The sequence below is a fragment of the Athene cunicularia genome (genome assembly GCF_003259725.1).
Source record: "Athene cunicularia isolate RWA chromosome 2 unlocalized genomic scaffold, athCun1 chr2_part1, whole genome shotgun sequence".
Taxonomy (NCBI): domain Eukaryota; kingdom Metazoa; phylum Chordata; class Aves; order Strigiformes; family Strigidae; genus Athene; species Athene cunicularia.
Genome location: NW_020799095.1, coordinates 103,533,064 through 103,546,847, shown reverse-complemented (window position 1 = coordinate 103,546,847; position 13,784 = coordinate 103,533,064). Strand labels below are relative to the sequence as shown.

The 13,784-nt window shown below is 39.3% G+C and overlaps 1 protein-coding gene across 1 annotated transcript in view; it reads left to right on the top strand.

Moving 5' to 3' along the window:
• The window catches only part of TMEM241 (transmembrane protein 241), a 64,766-nt gene that overhangs the window by 44,546 nt on the left and 6,436 nt on the right, over positions 1-13,784 (top strand). The window contains exons 15-16 of the mRNA XM_026842210.1: positions 11,861-11,925; positions 12,949-12,970. Of these exons, the coding sequence (XP_026698011.1) occupies positions 11,861-11,925; positions 12,949-12,970 (87 nt within the window). The remainder of the gene's footprint in view (positions 1-11,860; positions 11,926-12,948; positions 12,971-13,784) is intronic.

The window sequence follows — 13,784 nt, the reverse complement described above, 5'->3', positions numbered from 1 at the left end:
AGGCAGCTATAATAACAGTTCCTACCTGACCTGGCTACTGGCACACCCACTGGCATCTAGCACTTGGGAAGAAGATAGATGTAGGCAGATGCTGAGCTCTGTAGCTCTGTCTTTCCCAAGGAGCAAACTCCTTTTGTGCCAGATACACGTAGCAAACTGTCAGTTTACTTGTTAAGTTTGCCACTTAAGTGTGACAATGAAAAGCATGGTTGTCTTATCTGGGTAATCAGGCTTCTCTGTCTCTTTATGGTAATTTCTGTTTCATGATCTCATAAGGTGAAGAATAACTTGGAATGCCAAAAGGCTAGCTCTTGCTGAGCTTAACGTAAGATGAAGTGTATTTTATTGCGGTATTTTACAGCAGCAGAGTGTTAGTACAGCTGGCTGCTCCCCAAAACTGAAAAGTGATACTTTTCAAATCAGATAGAAAAAAATAATTCTTTAACCTGGTATACCATATTACTGGCCAGTAAAATTCAGGACATCAAACAGAAGATAATACTGAAACAATTGACTGAGTAAGAGTAAAGAAAGGTATATATTTTTTACAGGTTCAGATCTGCTCAAAAATTTCAGTGACTGGGTTGCTAGTAATTTCAGTGGAAGCAGATGCTATATGGAAGTCTTTCTAGGACATAAGTGGAAGGATTAAAAAACTGCATGGCACAGTATATAAGTTTTGTATCAACTAAGGTGAAGATGCAAATCCCTCCTTTCCTCTGATCAGCTGCAGACCTGCTGTGTTAGGGGAGGATCTTAAAATATCCTGAATTCTCTACCATCAACAGATGTTGATTAAACAAACCCTTGCTCCACTCCAGTTGGTGTCTATGGTTCTAATAGGTAGAATGCTTCAGTGCTGTTATTGTTGCTGTTGCAATGCTTACTCCATTACACAAATATTTAATAATTCATAAAATAAGAACAAGATGATGAATCACATTGCCCTGCCAACTTCTGAGCTCAGAGGTTTCAGGGGAGAGACTAAATGGCAGGAGGACTTTAAGGCCTTTGCAGTAATGGGGCAGCATATAAGGAAAAGAGATTCCTTGATAGGCTGAAATGACAAAGGAAAAATACAGTTAACCATTATAACGCGTGAAGTATTTACAGGAAACAGGAGGTCTTGGGTCTTAAGTTTGGTATAACCTGGAAATACAAATATTTCAGCTTTTGGTCAAATATACATGCATTAACAGTCAATCTTGTAGCAGCAAGAGTGGACAAGGCACTTCTTGGTAAAGTCAAAGAAAATGAAAGTTATTTGGCCTAAAGAAGCCTACTTGTATCCCTTGTTAAATGACTTCTGTTGTCCTTGCTTGTCAAAGCTTCAGCTGTGTGGATTGTGCCCCTCATTTGCAAAACTGACCTGAACAGGTGCTATTAGACTGGTGCATGTATGCACACCTGTTTGAGTCACGATGTGTAGTGTTTCCATATCAGCAAAGTATGCTTTGGGGAGAACATACATGTATTGTAGGTTTTCCCTTTGTGTCCTTAATACAGAACTGGAACACTGAGAGTAGCGACAGTATCTGGATTATGTTTCCAGTGGTCACTTTAAAATATTTAAATGTGAACAGAGATACTGTTAAAATTGAGTTCTGTACTATAACTGCTCTACACTTTATATGCTGAAGATTGGTGGCACTTCACCAGCTATCTCATTAGTCATAGGAAGGGGAAGTGTATGTTTTGGCCATTATCTCCAGTAGCAGAGGGCAAATGCTTCTTGTTTTGGCTTTCTCTTTGTTATGACAGAAAGTCTGATGTTTGTGTTTGAGTGAAGGTAGAGTGGAGTGGCTACTTGATGTTCAAAAAGAAATAGCTACCACAATTTTTAACCTAATCCAATATTTTACAAGGAGCAAAGAGTTTTAATTTTCTTTAAAAGTCTCAGGATATCTTTCACATTTTTTAGGAAAGCAAAATGAGTTATAATGTGTTTGTAATAGTTTGGTCCTATCTCATCAGTGATGTACGTTTATGTATTTCTATGCTATGTATAGTATGTGTTTATGTATGAATGCATATATAGATACACATTGATAGATGTAGCCCTTTCTGAAAAGAAAATCTTGTCTTGTTCATGTCTGATCATTGTAAATATGACCATGATATCCGGCTTCTCATAAGAGAAGAATTTTCTTACACAAATTCTATTAATTACATTAACCCACATAGCCTTCTTTACTTTCTGTACTTAACTATTGTAAGGTGTCTCTGCAGCATAAAATGCTGTATATTTCTTTGTGGTGGCTCTTGTAAGGTTTAAAAAAAAGGAAGAGACAGTACAGAACCAAGGAAATTAAGATATTGCCAAGAATCAGAAAGGCTATCCATTAGCTATACATTAAATCTTTGTATGGCTGAGAGCTATAAGACAGGTGCCACGTACCTTGAAGAGGTGAAGACAGAGGGTTCTCTAGAAGTGGTTCAGAAGCAAGAGACAGATTGGCTTTTTTGAGGCTTTTCTGCTTTATAGGATGGGGCTGGGCACATTAGCTGGCTTTCATAATGACCTTGTAACCACGGCTTCAGTATCCCCTAATGGCTCATTTTCTCCCACAGCCAAACTGCTAATCAGATGCATATGGTGCAAGAACAATAGCATGGCCACCTTTGTCTTATGGGGATGAAGTTAGACAACAGTTCAGCAGTTCTTTTGGCATTCATGTGATGCTCATTGTTAAAAAATAGTTACTATAGCGTATTAATCTGAAAGGATTATACATTAATCTTTGACAATGTATTAGTTTGATAAAACAGGATGCTGAATGACTTCAGTGAAGCTGAAACAACCACCTATTGCTTCAGTCTCGCACTTGCAGGATCAGCATCTTGGTTGTATTGGTCATCACATCCTGGAAACAAAAAGAACATACAAAAAACAGCACTGAGAAAAATCTTTATAAATGTAGTAGAAAGCAGAGGGTGGATACCTAATTCTCTAAATACTGGAACTGCGTACAAGTATCTATCATAGAAATGCAGAGGATCATCTGCTGTCTAAGTGCATACCAGGGGTAATTAGTCAATCTTTCTTATAGAGTTGAAAAGCTGATATATAGAAATACTCCTTTGTGATACAGAAATTATCATTTTGGGTGTTGGTAAGGTAAAAAAAAAAACCAAACCCACCTGAAAATATCTGATGATTTTGCTAGCAATGAGCATTTATACTGCTTCTGTTCTGAAAACATCATTGTTTGTTTCTTGTTTGAGCTACCCTCTTTTTTTTTAGTATGTTTTATGTACAACATGTAGATGATTTCAAGCTGGGTAAGAAGTTAATTGCTGTGAAAACCAGATAGATTCATTTGTGCTAGAACTAAGTTTTATCATTAGGCATTTGACATGTTTAAACACTGGCTGCTTTCGAGTTGCAATATATGGAACTAATTGTGTTCTTAAAGAACCCCAGGAATTTACCATCATTGTTTTAATAATTCTCAAAAAAATAAAGAGGAATAAAATATAAGGAAAGGGCAGAGGAGAGTGACCAAAACCTCCTTTGAGAAAAATGTGCTTTAGGGAAACTGGGGATCTGGGCAGGCATTTAGACAAATATGAAATAAAGCATCTCAAAAGAAATTTACAGCAGCTTGTAAAACTTGTGTGGCTGGATCAAAGCTGTGTGGATCATCAAGTTGCTGACTCTTGTCACTGTTGCCATGGTGCCACTGTTGCCATAGTGCCAGCATCACCAAGCTATACTTTAAGTAACAATGTGTGTGTCAGGGAGGGTTAAAGGGTTTTCTTCCTTCAGGAGAGCTGAGCAGAGTCTACCTATGAGCAATGTGCACCTAAGTATGCTGTAATGCACAAACTCATTGCACTGTCTGCTGATTTCATAGACTGACAGTCTCCACTTAATTCTGTCAGGGAATAAAAACCCGTAGGGCATGTCTGCACTTTAGTCAGGCTGTGAGCGTAAGGCAGTAGACATGCTCAAGTTAGCTTTAAACTAATGAGTGGAATTGACAGCAAAACCTGCTTTGCTTTCCCTCCTTCTCCAATGTATTTCACTTTGGATTGTTTTTCTTGTTTGGGCTGCTCAGCTTTTCAGGCAGGATCATGGCATTGCTGTTTCCTTTGGGAAGAGCCATTATTTTAGTGGTTCAAGGCTAAAGGTTCATTACTTTTTCTTGGAAAAAGCTGTGTCTCTGCTTAAAATCCTTCCTTGTCAGTGGATTTATTAGTAGTGCTCCTTCAGGGGGCTACGTTGTCACCTGAAACTGTTAGGTTAAGCAGCATATTTTATTTTGCCTTTTGATTGGTAACAACAGACCCTCAGAACAAAGTTAAAAACTCTCACAGGTCATTTCAATGTGTTAATACAACTGAATCAGTTGGATTCTAGGGGAGGGAGACTTTACAGGAGAGTTGGTTGGAGGAACTTTGCCCACATTTGCTGTATCTCTTTTAACCAGAGATTTGCTTTGATATTTTAAAGATGGTTTACAAGAAGCCTTAGAACCTCTAGAAATGATCCAGAATGCACAGAAAGCCTTCTCATTGCAATAGGCACTATGCTTGAAGGCTTCCAGGGAAGTTTTATTTCCATGGTAGATCATCCCCAAAGCTGACCTGAAATTAAACAGTTAATGCTAGTTGATTTTGGTCTGGTTCTGCTTGCAGGATTCATCCAGATACTGTGCAGGATGGAGGAGGTCTCCTGTGTACAGTATCTGCAGCTGTTAACAGTGCTATATTTTGATTGATGACCATGGGAGAAAAATAGTGAGTTTTTTTTCTCCACTTTTTCTTTATTTATTTTTTCCCTGCCCTTTTCACAAGCAATCCAGGTGTACTTGACTTTAGTTCTAGTCCCATCCTATCTTTCTTGTGAGGGAGGATGTGTACCATGTTTGTCACCTCTAGCAGGGATTTTTGCTGTCAACTCATGGCAGGTTTCCAGTGACTCTACCAGCCTTCCACAATCAGTGAGCTTACTGGTGGTCATTGGTGCCTCTTGTTGTTCGTTGCTGACTTTCTGCAGTTTGTGAAACTTCACAGTCAGCACCTGCTCTATGAAGATCTCTCAAGTCTGGGTTATTTCAAAAAGCCTTGTCAGTACACACTGGACCACTTTAGTAAGGGTTTAGACAGGGTCTCTCAGTGTTCTTCCATGTATTTGGCTATCCCAGTCAATGCCTTGTTCATTTGTTTCTGTAGCTGCTGGATCTTTCGGAATCAAAGTATTCTTGCTAAGGTGCAGAGAAGTTACCCATCTGGCAATGTTTCATTGCCTTAAATTTGGATGCAGCAAAGCAGAAGAGAGCTAGATAGAAATGGCTAGTAGTTCCACTGAGATGAAAAATATAAGTAAACAAGGAGGAATGGTGTTAATAGCTTAGAAAATTCATGTGAATTAATGAATACAGCAGGTGGCATTAAAAGATTAACTGTTCCTTTTTTTCCTATTCTGAAGTTTTTTATTTAATTTTGCTAGATTTTTCATACCTGACAGAACATTTTGTGGGCACATATGTACATATGCTTACTCTCAAGTAGACTTATATACAAAAGAGACATAACTGTGAAATCTGGGAAGTTATTTCAGTGGCTGTCCCTCAAGAAACAAAAGAGTATGTGTTGTTCCTGATCTTTGCCTGCTGTAATTTTTGCCTTTTTGGTAGTGCTGGGTTATCTTGATGTAGCTGTTTTCAGTGGCACTAACAGTGATCCATTTCCCTTGCGATTTTTGATGATTATCTTAGCAGCTGGTTAAAACATGCAGAAAAGGGACAAAACAAATATTATGTTTAAAAAAAGCTTGACATTGCTTTAATTCCACCAGTAGAATGAAAACAAAGGTTATGTACATCAGAAGCTTTTTCCTGATGTTTTGAGAAGATGACCTGGTGATAAATAGAATGATTTATTTTGAACAGTGAGTGAACTTGATGAGCCATTTCAAAACAGTGTCTTTGGAAAAAATACGTGTTTTTCTAAGGACAGAGGTTTTGGCAGTTTGGGAAAGTGAGGTTACAAGGATTGGCTCTGTGTACACAAACTAAGGAAAACTTTTGTAAAGTATTCTATGTTCACGTACAGCAAGAACTATGACATTTAACTTCCTAGCAGTTTTAACAGTGAATCGGAGGAAACATTCTTTTTATATGGTATGCACAAGTATAGTTGTAATATTAACAAATCATGGTCATGTCTGGGCTAAATCCCCCATATCTTTCCATTCCAGATAGGAAGATTAAGTCAGAATCTAAATTTTGAAAATGTCCTCATCTGTGTTCTTGGTTATATAAACAACATGTTCCTGAACACCTCAGAAATGCTGGTTATTCAAGATCTACAGCCAGCTTTTTCAGCTTGAAAATCTTTCTCTAATAGTAAAGTCAGGGATGGAAGGGATCAATGATAGCTTGGTCAATAATGACACATTTATCTAGCCAGTGCTGGCTGGTTTGAACTGATCAAGCACTGACACTGTAGAGGCAGTGGGATAACCACAGCTGGTCGGTGGAGAAGGCAAGGCAGCAGAGAATGCAGAGTCCTGCATATGTCTATCTCCCAGGATGCAAGTTTCTGCTTTGTCAAGGACCAGGAGCCCTTAGGATGCCATCTCCTGTCTTCAAGCCACATGTCATACTTATCAGAATTTTCTGATGTTGTGAGGTCAAGAAATAGATCTGATAGGTAAGATGGCTCAGCACTGGTCTTGCCTGTTCTTAAGGTCCTTCAGCAAAGAATTCTCCAAACAGTCTTTGATTTCTATTTCATTATCTAGAAAACTAAATTATTTTCTATTTTTTTTCTAATTTCTTAAAAACAACTTTTATGAAATAAATTTTTCTTTATTATTTGAACATTTTTTCTTGTCTGACCATAATATGATTAGGAGAAAGGAGGGGATCATTCATGTCATAACTTGTATAGTGGTCTGTCTATCAAAGTTCCTTGGGAACTCTTTAAAGCTAGTGGTATTAGTGCCTCCTTCCACTCATGAATCACTAAAGCAAATTTACCACGGCAGATGAATGAGAGCACATTCTTTCCTATGCCTCCTTTTTGCCCGTGCAAGGGTGATTTTATGTGCTGGATTTGTCCCTGCAGGGCAACAGGTTCTTCTGCAGTTTAGGATATTTCTGCTTTATGAATCTTAGTCTGTTACTCAGCACTTCAGCGATGGCATCGTTTTTCTTGTTGCTGGTAATTCAGCCTGATAAGGAGCAAACTCTGGACCTGTGGAATTGACTCCCTTCTTTTGTTTGGATCCTGAAGTTGGGCACTGTGTTGTCCTTCAAAGCAGCTTGTTGAATGCAAATGACAATATAAGCAGTATGGAGGATGTTGTATGGCATCCAGACATGTCTTTTGTTCCCAGAATGACGGGAATGCCTGAAGTTTTCACCTCTTTTGTGGGGAACTGAGTCTGAATCTTTTCTATCCAAGAAGTTTGAAACCACTGTGGTGTACCTGTACCCAAAGCTCAGCCTTTCAGACAGGCGTTTCACCAGTAAGGAAACAGACTTCTTTTCCTCCTAACTGGTTCCTCATGATCCTTCCTTAAAGCTTCACCATAGTTCATGTCTTATCAACTTCTGATGAGTTATCTTTGATGGTCATGATTTCTCTAATATACAAACCCTAGAGCTTTTGCATGTCTGTGGTCGTTAGGTACAATGAGTTCAGCCTCATTGGTTTCTGTGTTACAATAAGCAGGTCTTTCCTATCACTGAATCTTTTTGGTGCAAGGAAGGGTTTGAAAGGATTTATCAGAAACAATTTCAGCTCAATGGAATTGTATTGTTAAATGATGCTACACTTCGATTTTTTTCCTAATCACTGAAAGCTGTGTCAGAATTTTTTAGAAATGTTCACAGTACAAATGTTTTTTAAAATAGCTTTTGCAGTGCTGCCTGGTCACAGTTCCTTTAAGCCATTTAGTAGGCAGAGTCTGTGGAGCTATTCGTGTTTCTAAAATTGTTGGGGTTCAACCACCCAGTCTGTATCACTTGATAGAATTAGTGACTGTATGTCAAAATCTTGAGGACCTTTGTTCAAAATGTGGTGGTTATAGCTAATTAACATTTTCCTTTCCACCTCCTAGTTTTAAAGATTCGGCACCAAAATATATTTGGAAATCATTAACTTTAGTTTGCCCTTTGACATGTTTTCTTTTGTCTTGCAAGCTCATTTCTTTTCCTAAGGCATCTGAATGCCTAGGAGGACAACTGTGACCTTTAAAGTGAAGAAAGAGAGATTACTGCACTTAGCCTGTTGTGGTTTTGGTTTTTTTAAAGGACATTCAGAACATCAATGTAGGTGGTTTTTTTTAAAACTAAACGTGCACTTAAAACACTTTGGAAAATGCTGAAATGTACTTAAAGGAAAATTACCTCCTGAACTATGTCCCTAGACTTTAGATTCTTTCTCTGGAACAAATTATATGGTTAGCGTCCCTGAAAACTTGTTTTCATTTTAAATGTATTCCTCTTTTAGATAAACAATCAAAGGTGGACATTTTAGCAATGTATTTTCCTTTTGTTTTGTTTTGGGGTTTTTTTCTTACACACGCTTACTTCATGTGCTCTTCCAACCCACATTTTGTTTCCCTTTGGCACAGAGAGACTCTTACATAATTTTTCAAAAATACAACAGTGTTCTGCTGTAATAGTCCAAAAGGCTACAGCCTTGCATTTTTGCAAAGGTTTGGGATGATTGCAGTAGAATAGTGTATTGTTTTTGATAAGGCCTGGTTTTGGAGGGTTCTTAAATGCCTGTTTCTCTGCTGTTGGCTTTTCCTCAAGTTTCTAATAAACGCGACTCTACAAGGGAGCGGGTGAAACAACTTAAAGTTCTCTTCTCTAATACAGCACTTCAGTTTCTTTCAGGAGAACAGCTTAAAGAAAAGTATGCTCTGTAAATACCACAGCTGCCATCCCTCATTAGTTCCTGTTTACATGCTCGGCAATGAATATTTGTATATTTTTATGTAATAAATTAGCATTAGCCTAAGTGCAGTTAATTCTACAATCATTCCCACTGATGTAAATGAGAAATAGTTTCTTGTAGGTCAGTGGAGCTGCTGCAAGGTGTATAAGGTCAGAATCCAGCCTGCTAGAACAAGATGTGGATGTATTTTAGAAGGTTGCATTTGAACTGATGTGTATCTAGCCTAGGAGCTGTAGTTAGGTAAAGTGCATGAAAGATTCAGCTCCTGAATGGGTAACTGCACTGTTGGGAGTAGCTGTCAGCTCACTCTGACTGCAGATGACTATGAGATAGGCCAGCATATGACTTGAATGTGGACAGTTGCAATACCATCTTGTTGAGTTCTGAAGAATAGCTCTGTTTGTGACTTGTCCTTCTCCTCTGTCAGTCTCTTTTGTGTGTGTCTGTTTAGTTGTATGTTTGCTTGTATGTATACATAGCAGGCTGTAGGAGTAGAGATGATACATGTCCTTGATTTTCCCCTGGAGTAGGAGCTCACTTTTTCTGTTAGCTTCGACTTACAGCATTGCCCATGTTGTACACTACTGTGGTAGGCAGTCTGCAAATACTTAGGTCAGATGAAAGAACAGTTCATATCAGGAAGCGTGTGTATGGTTGTATTGATACCAGCAATTTGATTGCTGGGCAAGAATGGAGTGGATCTGCATTCTTGTGGTATCCTTCCTGGATTGAGTCCATCTGCTGCCTCATTCCCTCTGCAAGGTGCCTGTGCTATAGGCAAATGGAGAACAGTCAGGGTGTGATTCATGGTAATGTCTAGGAGGACAAAAAAAACAATCACAGAATCAACTAGGTTGGAAAGGACCTTGAATATCATCTAGTCCAACTGTTAATCTTGCACTGACAGTTCCCAACTACATCATGTCCCTCAGCGCTATGTCACCATGATTCTTAAACACCTCCAGGGATGGGGACTCCACCACAACCCTGGGCAGCCCATTCCAACACCTAACAACCTGTTCTGTTAAGAAATGCTTCCTAATATCCAGTCTAAACCTTCCTGGTGCAATTTGAGGCCATTCCCTCTTGTCCTATCGCTTGTTTCTTGGTTAGAGACTCATCCCCAGCTCTCTGCACCCTCCTCTCAGGTAGCTGTAGAGGGCGATGAGGTCTCCCCTCAGCCTCCTCTTCTCCAGACTAAACCACCCCAGTTCCCTCAGCCACTCCTCGTATGACACGTGCTCCAGACCCTTCAAGGTCCTTTCCAACCTAGTTGATTCAGTGATTCTGTGAATCTCCCTAAAGTAGGGAACGTCCCCAAACAGGCCAGAGGAGGCACTCACTGTACAGTCCCTACTGAGCACCACCACTCCTGTGTGTCATTGACTGCCATTGCATGGTCTCATTGCTAGCTTTAGATTATTGTCCTCTCTCCAGCTAACTAAGTGAGGCTGGATAAGTGACGTGCAACCATCTCTTCTTCATCCGTTGCCACTCATGATCCTGCACTGATTACACTCCAGGCAGATTCAGAATCCTGTCTCTTAAAATGCAGCCATAACAAATGTAGTGGGTATTGGCTAAGAAACTGTTAGTGCAAGCTCTGGTTAGTCTCTAGTTCAGAGAGTCTACGCTAAAAGGGCATTTGCTTCCCTGCTGCACATGTAGTAGTGTTTTAACAAGTAATAGATTACGGAATTAATTTTCTGCTGCCTCCCCTGGGAGTCAACTAGACAAACAACGATTAGGAAATCTTAGCTGATAATTGTTTAAATGTTTTGTTTCTTAATTTCATCTTTTTCCTTGGGCAATTTTACATTATCCTAAATAGTTCCTTTCATTCCTCAGTGCTTGTGTTTCCCAAGTATTTGTAAATCACTACCAGGTCTCCCTTTCCCACAGGCATTGCTTATCCTAACTGTTGACTGAAAATCAATCCCTCCATCTAATGACTTTGTCACTGTTCTCTGAACTCTTTCCATTTTACATTATCCATCTGGCAACAAAATGTCCAACGCTGCTCTCAGCCTGCAGATGTGGTAGCTCCATAGCTGTTGAGGCAGGGATCTGTTACAAACCGTTGTGTGTCGGGATCTAGCTGTTTCTGGGATGAGTACTACAAAAATATAAAGTCATTTGCTCCTAGCTTCTCTGCCCAGGACACCTCAGTGTAATGAACGATTTGTAATATAAACCTGCTGAAGTTGTGCTGTTTTTCTTTACTCCATACCCTATTCCTTTTTTTGGGTTTTCTACAACCACAAACACATTTTAAGCCTCATTCTCCTCAGAAATATAAGGCTTTTCAAGCCCAGGATCTGACTGCTCTCCCTAGTCTGCTCTCAGCAAATAAAAGCTAGCAGGTTGCCAGGCCAGGCCAGCTGGGATGTGTGATAAGGGACCCTCTGCTCTGGCTCCCTGCTCTGCCTCTGCTGTGTCCTGGCTTCTGTAGGAGTCAAAATCGAACTGTGATGCGTGACCGTCATACTGTTTTCTCCATTGGTTTCCCAGCCTAATGAGCAGCGTGTTTTGCATGTGCTTTCCCAGCAATATCCCACAGTCATGTTCCTGCCCTAAACTGGCTGCACAGCTCTTGTGTCCCTATCTGCTGGGTCTTTTTCTGCTGTTTCTGGCCTGCCTCACGCTGGCCAGAGGGGAATGGAGGTGCCTATATATAGTCTCTGTACTTGCGTTAGGAGGAAGGTTGGGCAGGAGTGTTTAGCAATGTCTCACTGTTTAGCATAGACTCAATGGGTTTCTCCTGCCCATTGACTATCTATTTTAGATACTGCATCTAATGGTTAAGAAAACAAAGGAAAAAAAGAAAAGAAAAAGAATGCGACTGCACATGCAGAAAATTAATTTCAGTAAAAGTATTTCAAATTTCATTTGTGATATCACAAGTTCACAAAGTGGGGTTTTTTTCCTTTCAATTTAACAGGTTATCACTGCTAGCTTATCACCGTTCTTCTTTGTCATGACTGCCAATGTACTAACAATTTCCTGGTAAGTGCCTACGTGAGCTTTTTTCTTAACAGTAAAAATGAATTTCCACACGGTGCTTCATGTGGAAATACTTTTTAAATGTCAGGTTCTATTAGTGCCAGTAATACTTTGCATGTAAGGAGAACCAGGTGTGCAGTGATGGATGCAGTATAGTAATACAAGTAAAAGAGTGTTTCTTCTGCCTCTGTGGGAGAACACAGACATTTTGGACATTAAGCCTCACCACAATTCACTCAGCATGTTTTACAGCTAGACAAATGGATGCAATAGGCGAATAAATGACCCATTCAGAGTCACACTATAAATTAGTGGCAGAACTGGAAATAAAACACAGGAGTCATGGTTTGGTGACAGCATCTTTTTAACCAATAGAGTGCATTCAAGTTTCCCTAGCACAGTATGTACTGTGAATGCATAAAATGAAAACAGTAGAAATATAACGATAATTAACTTTTTCCAAAGCTGTATCTGGCACCTAACCTGATTTTTTTTCAGTAGTAATATACAGTATTGGGGTGCATACTGCTTTGGTCAAAGACAGTGGGTTTGCTCTGTGTTTGTATTAGCACCCAGTGAAAGGGAATCCCAGCCCATGGTTCATGCTCCTAAATGCTTTTGCCATGCAAATAACAACTAGATACAGGGTTAGGCATATATCTCTGAGGATGGATTTGTTACCGGAAATAAAAATCTTCTTACTTTTGAAAAACTTGAAGCTTCTTTTTTCCCCCCCTTAGAGTTAGTTTGATTGCCATCCTAAAGAATGGTGTGATAAAGTTACCGGAAGGAGAATCTCATTTTAAACTAGCCCCATATATATGTGTGAATATGCATCCCCATATGTATGTTATGCACATGTAATCTCAAGTACTAAAGTAAGTCATGTATTTTTTTTAGCTCTAGGAATACCATTATGTGGCCTGTGTGTGTAAGAGGCTAAACTAATGTCAATGCACCTACAACACTCCTAATCTAGGCCATTAATTTGCCTCTCTTCATCATGTTTTACATGTCTTTGTGCAGGTCTGTCATGTGCGTGCTAGAGGTAGGCTTTTATAATATGTATGTATTCACTGACACATATACTAAAAAATCATGTGTACCTTTGTTAATGTGAGCACATGGACCCGTAGAGTTGCACACATACTATACACCCTATATGCACTCAAAGTAATATAAATGATGAACACATCTGTACCTTTCAAAGCAACTTTGCTTTAGCCTTTGAGCCACTCTTACGCTTTGTCATAATTCAAAAATATAACCATTTCTTTTATTTGTTTATATCTTTGAATTCTGTTATTGCTTGTGCATCAGCAGTGCTTTGGCTTATCAGCAAAGCTCTGGAAATAGTTTGTTAGATGACAGCAGCTGCAAAGCACTCATGAGATCATTAATCACTGAGTTTTTTAGTGTTGCTCCGCTGTTGTCATGGACAATATCGCATGTTAATTTCTGAGTGACAGGCAAATGCAGTTAGCTGTCACCCCCCAATAAACAGAAGCTGGAGGATTGGCCAGATGGTAAATTGAAGGTAAATCAAAGGTTGGCGTTTAGCCATGTTTTTTGCTCTGCTTCTTCTTGAAGTTATAACAGTGTTTCAGTTGGCCTAGTAATCTGGATTGCATGGGTATGTGGATACCTGAGACTTCAAGTCCTTCATACAGGGATTCTTCTTCTCTGATGCAGGACATAGATATTAAAGAACGATTTAGACGTGGGCACCTTTTTACAGAACAGGGCTGTGCCGTTTACTATCTTTTGTACAGAATTGCCAGTCTAATTTTTAGAATGATAAATTAGCCATAGGTTTTGTTTTTTAAAGCCTCTATTAAAAATGATGTGGAAAACAATTCATC